The sequence below is a fragment of the Aulonocara sp. 'chitande type north' Nkhata Bay genome, linkage group LG23, assembly GCF_057382095.1.
Source record: "Aulonocara sp. 'chitande type north' Nkhata Bay isolate Kocher_YH1m ecotype deep benthic linkage group LG23, A_spYH_male_GT1.1, whole genome shotgun sequence".
Classification (NCBI taxonomy): domain Eukaryota; kingdom Metazoa; phylum Chordata; class Actinopteri; order Cichliformes; family Cichlidae; genus Aulonocara; species Aulonocara sp. 'chitande type north' Nkhata Bay.
The window spans coordinates 21,046,798-21,057,386 of NC_141365.1; the positions used below are offsets into that span (position 1 = coordinate 21,046,798).

Genomic DNA, 10,589 nt, shown 5'->3' on the forward strand with positions numbered 1-10,589 from the left:
TATAATACGTAATATAATATTGCACAAAGCAATATTATATTACGTATTATATTTGCACTTAAAATAAATAGAAGAATCAAAGGGCAATTCTATCTGATATTAAACCCAAACTCTGAACATAACCTGCTCCTGACCAGATTATGTGCATATGTTACCGTGGTGATTTAGCCAGGTATAGACACAGCAAACTGACTTGAAACTCAACAGAGCACGCTAAGCCATTGAGCTCACTTCATTAAACTCGGTTCAGTGAAGACAAGATGAAGTACAGACAACAAGAAGTCAGAACTGCATTAAATTCAGTCCTTTGTTTGTGGTGGTGCATCCTGCTGGTCCGGTTTCACTAAATTCTTAAAGTTTAATGGTTATATGAGCACATGAAGGTCGACTTTGGCTGAAAAAAGTTTTCTCACTGAAAAAAACAAACTATAGCTTTATTAAGTAGACCACAGCTATTAGAATCAGATTAACTGACCCTTTGCAAGAAATTAGACACAAAGTTGTGGAGAATTATTTGTAAAAAACAAACTCAGTGATGATTCAACCTTAACATACCTAAAGTTACAGAACATTAAAAAACCCAAATAACTGACTAAGTTACAAAACAATAAAATAAACTAATAATAATTCATTTTCCCCAAAAAGGTTAAATACTTTCAATTTGAAAATATTCTGAAATAGTCAAACAATTATAACAAGTTGTGTTCAGAGGTTTAAAATATAAAAAATTAAAAAGAAAAAAGTTTTATATTTATTTTTTGTATTATTTCCATGACACAATCTGAATTTCTGAATCATTCCAGGTTTATTATTAATTACTAATTATAAAATACTAAATTATAGTAAATTATAAATATAAACTAATATAAATGACAAAAATAAAACACTCACGGTATATTTCAGAATGATTTAAGGATTTCCTAAAATCTTGAGATATCAAAGGAAATCCAGGACCTGGCAGCAGGTAAAACACCTCAAGATAAAAATCAGAACAGGCTGACATCAGAATTCATTTTTGTGACTTTTTTATTAATTAAAAACAATCTAGCAGAACAACATTTAGTCTGTAACTGTAACACACACTCACTCCAGCGCTCGCACGTCATCATGTGACTGATGACTGCACAAACTAAGGGGAAATTTGTACTTTTGTGTTAAATCTATGTCGTAGGCTCTACATAGATTCAGTGCACATGTATAAATTAAACATCAGGCAACAGGAATTCATTATGTTTGAGCCATGAGGTACAGAGTTCAAACTGTGCCAAATCACACATCCGTCAAACACACAGTCACATTAGGAGTTAGCTCAGAGTGTTTGTAACATAAATCATGTGATTAAAATAAAGAATACAGAGAGAAAACTGGTTGAAATAACATGACTGATTGGCCAACGCTCATTAAAACTCCTCTTCCACTTTCAAGTTTAGTGTGATTTTTATTTTTTAACCTCTTACTTTACTTTTATATTATGCATTAATATATTTTTTCTAAAGTAAGTTAAATTGACTTTATAGTGTTTTCATCAAAATGTTTTGTTTTCATTACAGATTTCAATTTGGGGGATTTATCTTTTTTTTTTTTTATTAAAGGGATTTAAATTATTTGAAATCCCTTTAAGAAATTTTCATAATATATAACGCATAAATCATTACAGATTTTTTGTTTGAAAATAGTCTTTTGTAATATTTTTCACATAATTTAATATTATCTTTTCTCACTACTCTCTCTTTTTACTTTTCTCAATTCACTGGTTTGGCTTTCAATATTATCACTTCTGTGGAAAACTGAATTAAAGTTGCTTTACAATTTAGTATTTTGAAAATATTATATATATATATATATATATATATATATATATATATATATTCACATCCACAGATATTAATATAGCTGAGTATTAACAGGGCTGATGTAAAATGTTGATAAAAAGCCACATTTGCAATATGTTCTAATCAAGATCAATTGACTTGAACTTTAAAGCATAACATAAAAATCACATTAAAGCAACAAGTGGAACCTCTTTCTGGATTGTTTGGTTGCACATATGTAAAAATATAAAACTATGATAACATATTCATGCTGCCTATGAGTTCTTTACAATATGAAACACTTTTCTGCTTTAACAAGACATTTTGTGTGATACAAAGTCAGTAAACGGGCACAAGTCTCTCTTTTAACAACCAATCGTGTTAATTACCATCATGTAAACATCAACTATGACTCTCATCTCATGGAAGACGAATCACACGTTAAAATGTGGTGATGGGATGACCATGTTGAATCTTTTTTTTAAATTTGTTTTTCTTCAAGAAATATTTTTGTTCATTTTTGTTCAAATGAAAATAACTTAATAAGAAAACCAATAAGGAATTTTGAATCTTAACAAAATGTGTAATTTCTATCAACTGCCAAAGAAATAAATCAGTTATTCATTTTTTAAATATATTTTTTAGGTAATAGTTTACTTGGGATAAATGTAATAACAAATAACATTAGGGAACCAATACAATATTTGGCAGTTTGAGGGAAAAAAATTAATGAACTGAGGCAACAAACCAAGAAAATATAAACATGCACAAGTGATTCCATTGATTTTAAAGAAACAAGACTTAAAAATATGTTCAGCAAACTATTCGATGAGTTAAAAGAATAGGTTGGCACTTTGGAGAAAAAAGTGATTTAAGGGCATGCATTAACATTTTCACTTTATCCACAGTAGGAGGGAACAAATCAGAGAAATAATGGAGTAAGTCAATAAAACAAACAATGTACAAAAAAAATAAAATTAATAGTTTGGACACAAACTAAACTTTTAGGCCAATAATCAACCGAGAAACAGGTTAAATTAACTAGTTAAGGGAACAAGTCAGCTACTTGGGGTGAGTGATTTTAATGGAGGAAATTAGTAGTGTGAGAGTAGAGATATGCTTTTTCAGGGAACAAATGTGAGGAGCTCCATATAAACACTTACAGAAACAAATTAATTTAAATGGGGTAGCATGTGTGGGTGACCTAATTGACATTGACATGAATATAGGAAACTATGTGAAACTCCTTAGCTAAGGGATTAATAAAGTATTCTGATTTGTCCAGGAGAAGTACATTAAACTAACCCCGACATTACAGAGAAGAACATTTTGATGGGTTTATTTCCAGTCACAAAGAAAGCAAAGCTGGTAGTTTAACTCCACCGTGCCTACAAGTTTAACCCATTTTGGTTTCAGATTCGTTTTTGACGATGAGGATTTGGCAGGTTTTTGCTACATTGAAATTTAAAGTTCTTTTTTTTAAATATTCAGCATGCAGTTTAAGTGATTATGCCTTTAATTTGTTTTTGACAGCTTTAAGTGGACACACACAGGACAAGTACCTTTAAAGAGTAAAAATTTGAAATAATTTAATTTTGAAATGTTTTTCACAGAGTTTGTATCTTTTTCATTTGTGTGGCACTCATCGTCTTCCATACTCTCTCCAGTGTAGTGTTTAAAATATCATATAATAAGTTAAAACTGGTTTATGTTGGCATACCGCACTGTGGCAAGCAAAATGGCACACATGACACGTACGCTGAATAAATACAGAAATAAATAAATAAATAAAGTTCGTCATCAGTTTGTGTCTGAGTGACAGCAGGTCCAGTTGTTTCTGTGTGTGTGTGTGTGTGTGTGTCTGTGTGTGTGTGGTTGTGTGTGTGTGTGTGTTATTTAATGTTCTTTAGCAGTGAGGTGCGGGCGTTCACCACCGCCTTGAACGCGTCTTCACTGCCGGGGGCAACACATTTATCTGGATGCAGCAGGACTGCCAGCTTCCTGTACGCCTTGTTCACTTCCTCCCTAGAAATGAAAAGATAGTAAACTGCATTAGACACAATGTGACAAAAAAACAAAACAACTTTATTGAAAAGATGGCCTGTATGCTGGCGACTCACCGCGTGGCCCCGGGTTTGACTCCCAACATATCCCACGAGTCTTTGCTGTTGCGGATACGTCGGATGGTGTCAGCCTGCTCTTTGGTGAAGCCGACGCTGACCTCCGACACCGGGCGCTTTCCGCCGTTCTCGCACATGTCAGTGATGGAGGAGAAGAACGCCTGTGGAGAACACGGCACTCACTGAAACACGGTCCATAAAAAAACATGTACAGGAAGCTGCGCATGTGTGCGAGAAATACCTGAAACATCTCGTTGATGCCCTCGCCGCTCTGTGCTGATGTCTCAAAGTAATGAAAGCCTCTGGACTCCGCCCACAGGCGCCCCTCGCCCTCATCCACCACTCGCCGCTTTGTCAGGTCCACCTGTATGAACACGCAGACATTTACCTCCAGCTGCATGTGTGTTTAATAAACCTCAATAAAAGATTTCCTACTCACTTTAAACAATACGTTTTACAAAACAGATACTTTTTAGTTCTCAGACTGTGCTGGAGCAGCTTAGTATGAGTCACAGTTCAAAATAATCCTTCTTTATCTCATTCAGGGCCTTAATACATCTCCACAGCACATCCTCAGTTTGAATCAAGCTGCTTCAGCTCCTCTCTCTTTAAGCTGCACTCGGTCTGACCTTGTTGGCGCAGACGACAAACACGATGCTGTCCATGTTGGCCTGAGAGCCCATTTCTTGTTTCATCTCGCCGAGCCAGCTGTCGAGGGCATCGAAGCTCTCCCTCAGGCCGACATCATACACGAGCAGGACGCCCTGGCTGTCTTTGTAGAACTCGTTACGCACCTGACCAACACCATAGAGAAAGAAACATGTTCACAGAGCGCCGCCTGCTGTGTGGGTGCAAACATTACAAGAAGGCTTATTTTTGGCCTTTGAAAATATCTTGTTTTACGACAGTCTGTCACAGCCATTGATGTTAAAGAAATTCAGAGAAAATAAGTCAGAATTTGAAATCTTCTTGTTGCATATTGGTCTTTTTTTAATCTAATAGGATTTTTGTCATAAAATTTCCAGACATTTTACTTTTATGCAATTTTATGTAATTTTATGTAAATTTTACTCACTAGTTTTCTTTTCTTGTAAATCTGAATTATCTCATATTTCTCTTTCACAGCATCTTTGGTGGCGCTCTAACATACATGTGTTTTATACATTTCTTCTGATGTGAACAACATAAATTGCTAGTTTTTAACTCACTTCATAGAAGAACGGGTGGCCGGCCATATCAAAGATGTTCACCTTGATTTCTCTGTCTCGAACCTGAACTCTGTTGGCAGATAAAACACATGTTAGTGCTCAGTAAAAAACATCACTACACACAGTGACAGGAAGCAGTCTGTGAACTCACTTGGTGACGCCATAGTCGATTCCAATGGTTGCCAGATACTTTGGAACAAACCTCTTCTCGCAGTAACGCTTGATGATACAGCTCTGAAGAATAAACAATATTTAAAGATGAGCTCCACTGCCTTTCACGCCAGACCATCCATCAAACTGAGATTTATTAATTTTTTAATGTTTTTATTTAGATAATTTGTGTCTTGTTAGGTTTTAATTGGATAATCCCATTTGCAGACATTGTGTTTCAAATAATCATCAGTCTACAATTCTGAGCCTATTTTGGAAAATTTGGCTTCAAAAATAAGCTGTTACGCCTTAATAACTTGAACTTTTTTAGCCTTCTGCCCTTTAAAAGCACATTCATGTCAAAATTTACATTAATTCCAAACAAAGATTTCTCAGGGTTAAACTAGCCTGATCAATAATATCACACATCAAACAACGTTTGTTTTATTGTGCTGTATCAGCACAATAAAACAAACGTTGTTTAAGTGTGCCCTGCTAGTTGTTGCTGTCTGCTCCATGATGCTCCAAATATTAAAGGTAATAAAACAATAAATTCTTTCTTTTTATGACCAAAATCTGCGCCGAATTATGCCTAATGCAACCATATTGAAAATAATTTTACCTGGGTGCTGTAATCTGTGAGATCGTGTGGTGAGATGTAATTAAAATCGGTTTTAAACGAAGTCTGGCGACAGAGTGAACAAAATAAACCAGAGCGCAAAAACAACAAAACTGACATCCAAAACAGAATAAAGACTACAGAAAAAAATCTTTCACGACCTTTATGCAATTGTTTCAAATATGACATTATAAGCCATAAACTCACAGTAGTACAGTACAGGTGGTTTATAACAAGCTCAAGTAAATGAACCAGACTCTATTTTAGGTTTGAGCTAAAACAAACAGGGGGTCTCATACCTTTCCGACCTCGGCGTTTCCGAGGCTAATCACCTTCACCCGAAGAGACTTCTTGTTGTCTCGTCTTTTCGGCGGGTTTGTTTCCATTTGGATTGTTTAAATTCTAAAGTTTTTTGGCGTTTAAAGAGACGGGACTGTGCCGGAATACAGCCGCTGCTGATATTATTATTGTGAGCGGAGCTAACAGGGCTAACTAGTTGTTAGCACGCTGGTTAGTATCTCTCACAGCCCTTAAACGGGATTATTTCCAGATTCATTAATCTCATCGCATCGTTTAACTTCAGCTCTAATGTTGACGTTTGCGTGCAGCAGACAACCAGAGACCCTGCTGGCCTCATAGCCTTTATGCTAATCAGCTGTTTGGGTCTAGCATGGAGTTAGCTGCTTACTCAACTTCCCCCTTTGTTTTCAAAATAAAACTACATTTAGGGAAAATTGTAGCTTTGAGGTTTTTCGTATACTTACCAAAGCAAGAAATGTGCACACAAAATGCTATGTATATGATTTTAAAAACACAAATATGGGCAGAAATCTGTGCCATCAGAAACTGAATTTGAATAAGTTAAATTCGAATTTGAATTGCTCAGATTGAATCTGAATTGTAACTTGAATAAATGCTTTTGAAAACCGAATTTGAATTAGTCTAATTTGAAATTGAATTTAGGGTTTGAAAATGATCATCACTAAATTGAAATTGAATTTTATATTTTGAAAATGAATTGATTTGCTTTGAAACTGCATTTTATCCTTTAAAAATTCAGCTCTCGAATAATTTCAGTTTCACTTCTCACCATTCAATTTCAGTTCCAAAATTCAGTTTTTTGGAACTTACATCCGGTTCCGGTTCAAGCGCAGATTAATAGAACTACGTTTTACTAGCGGACCGAAAGTGTTACTGACGGGAATCTACAGCGTCTTGAGCTGAATTAAGACTTTAGAAGTCATTCGTCATGTCGAGTGACCAGCGGATGAACTCTCAGGTTGGTAATAAATGTATTACATGTATAAGAACAAGCGTCATGTTAACAAATGATAGCCGTACGGTAACTTTTATGCTTATTGTAGCTGTTAGCTAAAAACGCTAATTTAGCGTAGTTTGCCCTGAATTCAGCTTTGACAACAAATATGATCGACTGTTTCTAGTAGAATTCCAAAGTTGTCATCTTGGACCCTCTCAGAGTACCCCCTCTGTATGCTTGCAGAGACCCCTACAGTAGGGAAACATGCAAAACGGTGCCCAAACCTTTGTGTTTTAGCTTTATTTGTCTTACACAGCATCCCAACTCTTTAGCTAACTTAATAACTTTAGCTAAAGTGAATAGTTAGTCTAATTCATTAGTGCAGCATTACTGGATCACCTCTGTTTGAAGTGATATAATGTGATTTACAACTATCACTGAAACGGCAAACTTTGTAAATAAGCAAACAACACTTCTCATTCTCTAAACGTTTGGCCACAGCTGTAGATTACACTATCAGTGCTTGTTCACTCTTGACAATAATTACATTTCTAAATTTACTTTGTGCATTTACAGGTAAACAATATCTAATATTTTATCTAAATGACTGCTTTGTCTTTGAAAAGGGTGAAGAGCCTGAGGCCGGTGACAGTCCAGTTCTACTCTAAGTACATCCTTACAGTGGCTCACAGGACAAGGCCACATTCCTGTCCTGCCAGAAGAGAAGAGAAGCTTCAGAGTCTTCATGCATTTCAACCACACCTGTCATATTCCATATGACAGGGGTCTCAAACTCCAGTCCTCAAGGGCCAGTGTCATGCAACTTTTCCATGCCCTCGAGGACTGCCGTATGGTGTTTATGCTGTTTTCTACCCCACAGTTACAGCATGTCTGACTGCCTGTTCAGCATATGCAAAAATATATGAGTTTAAGCATGTGATGACCAAGGCCTTCCATTATGGTGTTTGTCATCACATGTCACAGACATCTGGATGATCATTTGGAATAAACAAAAAACTTGTTACTTCATCTTATCTTTATTATTGTTCTTATTTTACATTGTTAGGCATTAGGTTTATTTGTAGTAGTCCTTTCCAACTTCTTTCCCTCTTCCATGTTACTGTGGCAGCTTGTCAGCATCTATTTGGGGTTGGGAGTGGAACAGAAAGTAAGGAAATCCAAAGTGCCATTAAAACCAGGAGAGGTTCTTATATTTCAGAAGAAGGGATTAATTCAAAAGACCTCAATGCCATATTTTATTTAGGAACCCTAGAGAGCACTTTGCAAAATAACACATTCTTATAATTTCACCCTCAGATGAGCCAAGCTACGACTGTCAGGGAAGGTGATGTAGGTACAGAGCATATGAGAGTGGTTAAGTTTGTCTCTTGTCTAGATGAAGGCACAAGAGGGATGGATGGCAAGGCGTAGAGATTCAGTATCTTCAGTCTTCAGTGGACACTCCATTTCTGGCACAAAACACCTGTAAAAGATGGTCGATTTAGGAGGTGACCCGACAACTTCAGCCTGTCAAACATATTAATGGAGCAGTATGCTTTAAAAAAAAAATTAATTAAGTAGAATTATTATGGTAGTTAAACACAGTGAAAGTTGTATATCATATTATATCACTTCAAACAGAGGTGATCCAGTAATGCTGCACTAATGAATTAGACTAACTATTCACTTTAGCTAAAGTTATTAAGTTAGCTAAAGAGTTGGGATGCTGTGTAAGACATAAATAAAGCTAAAACACAAAGGTTTGGACACCGTTTTGCATGTTTCCCTACTGTAGGGGTCTCTGCAAGCATACAGAGGGGGTACTCTGACAGGGTCCAAGATGACAACTTTGGAATTCTACTAGAAACAGTCGATCATATTTGTTTGTCAAAGCTGAATTCAGGGCAAACTACGCTAAATTAGCGTTTTTAGCTAACAGCTACAATAAGCATAAAAGTTACCGTACGGCTATCATTTGTTAACATGACGCTTGTTCTTATACATGTAATACATTTATTACCAACCTGAGAGTTCATCCGCTGGTCATTCGACATGACGAATGACTTCTGAAGTCTTAATTCAGCTCAAGACGCTGTAGATTCCCGTCAGTAACACTTTCGGTCCGCTAGTAAAACGTAGTTCTATTAATCTGCGCTTGAACCGGAACCGGATGTAAGTTCCAAAAAACTGAATTTTGGAACTGAAATTGAATGGTGAGAAGTGAAACTGAAATTATTCGAGAGCTGAATTTTTAAAGGATAAAATGCAGTTTCAAAGCAAATCAATTCATTTTCAAAATATAAAATTCAATTTCAATTTAGTGATGATCATTTTCAAACCATAAATTCAATTTCAAATTAGACTAATTCAAATTCGTTTTTCAAAAGCATTTATTCAAGTTACAATTCAGATTCAATCTGAGCAATTCAAATTCAAAATGAACTTATTCAAATTCAGTTTCTGATGGCACAGATTTCTGCCCATACACAAAAACCTAATTTTACATCAAGGTCTTTTATTTTATAGTCAAAGACTATTCAGTTTTATTTTTGAAAAACGAATACCGGACAACGTAAAACCACTGAAAAGCTATTACTGTAAGTTTAAACAATGTAATTTAACAATATATTAATTACTAAATTAATTCATTTTATGAAAAATAGTTTTCAAAAATGTAACAAGTTGTAATTTTCAGAATTTGAAATATTTTAAGAACAATACAATTTAAAATTTCATCACATCAAAGATTGTATTACTTTTATTACGGAGCCCCGTAGGGGACATGGGAGAAAAAAAAATTAAGACGTACTTTTGTGAGATCTCGGAAAACTAACTCGGGATCTCGCAAAACTAACTCGGGATCTTGCAAAAGTTTTGCGAGATCTCGCAAAAGTTTTAGCCGCAATCTTCGGCCTTCGACCTCCCGTTAGCTTCGAGCTAACGGGAGGTCGAGACCTACTACAGCCGGGAGGAACACCGCTTTCCCGGCACATCGTGCCTCAACCTCCCGGTCGGCTTTGAGCCGGCGTCCGAAGAATGCGGCTAAAACTTTTGTGAGATATCCCGACTTAGTTTTGCGAGATCTCACAAAAGTCCGTCTTAAGTTTTTTTTTCTCCCATGTCCCCTGCGGGGCTCTGTACTTTTATGCATTCATGACATGAAATCCAATAAAATGTAGATATATGAAGAAGATGAAGAAGAAGATGGCCGTAGTGATAGATGTAGTGATACAGAATGAGAGCAACATCAGGATGAAGGACCTCAAGAAATACCAAAGGCTCAGAGAAGAGCTGGAGAAGATGTGGGCTATAGGCAGGTGGCTACAACAGCAACATCGAAGATCTCTGTCCAGAAGAGCGCAGTCCCAGGAACAGCTAAGATACTGCACAGGACCCTCAAACTCCCAGGCCTGTGGTAGAAGA

The 10,589-nt window shown here is 36.1% G+C and overlaps 1 protein-coding gene across 1 annotated transcript; it reads right to left on the reverse strand.

Moving 5' to 3' along the window:
• Positions 1-1,856: 1,856 nt before the first annotated feature.
• On the reverse strand, positions 1,857-6,626 carry dnajc27 (DnaJ (Hsp40) homolog, subfamily C, member 27). Its single transcript, XM_086283708.1, has 7 exons — positions 6,208-6,626; positions 5,291-5,373; positions 5,140-5,209; positions 4,561-4,725; positions 4,173-4,295; positions 3,932-4,092; positions 1,857-3,836 (listed from the first exon to the last, which is right to left on the reverse strand). The coding sequence occupies exons 1-7, from the start codon at positions 6,292-6,294 to the stop codon at positions 3,704-3,706; spliced, it is 822 nt and encodes a 273-aa protein (XP_086139834.1). The 5' UTR covers positions 6,295-6,626; the 3' UTR covers positions 1,857-3,703.
• Positions 6,627-10,589: the final 3,963 nt, after the last annotated feature.

Excerpts from the sequence above, each read along its gene's own strand:
- dnajc27 (XM_086283708.1), bottom strand. The coding sequence starts at position 6,294 with ATGGAAACAAACCCGCCGAAAAGACGAGACAACAAGAAGTCTCTTCGG. Across the intron at positions 4,726-5,139 it reads GCCACCCGTTCTTCTATGAA|GTGCGTAACGAGTTCTACAA; the intron begins GTGAGTTAAAAA and ends GGTGTTGGTCAG. Across the intron at positions 4,296-4,560 it reads TTGTCGTCTGCGCCAACAAG|GTGGACCTGACAAAGCGGCG; the intron begins GTCAGACCGAGT and ends GTGTTCATACAG.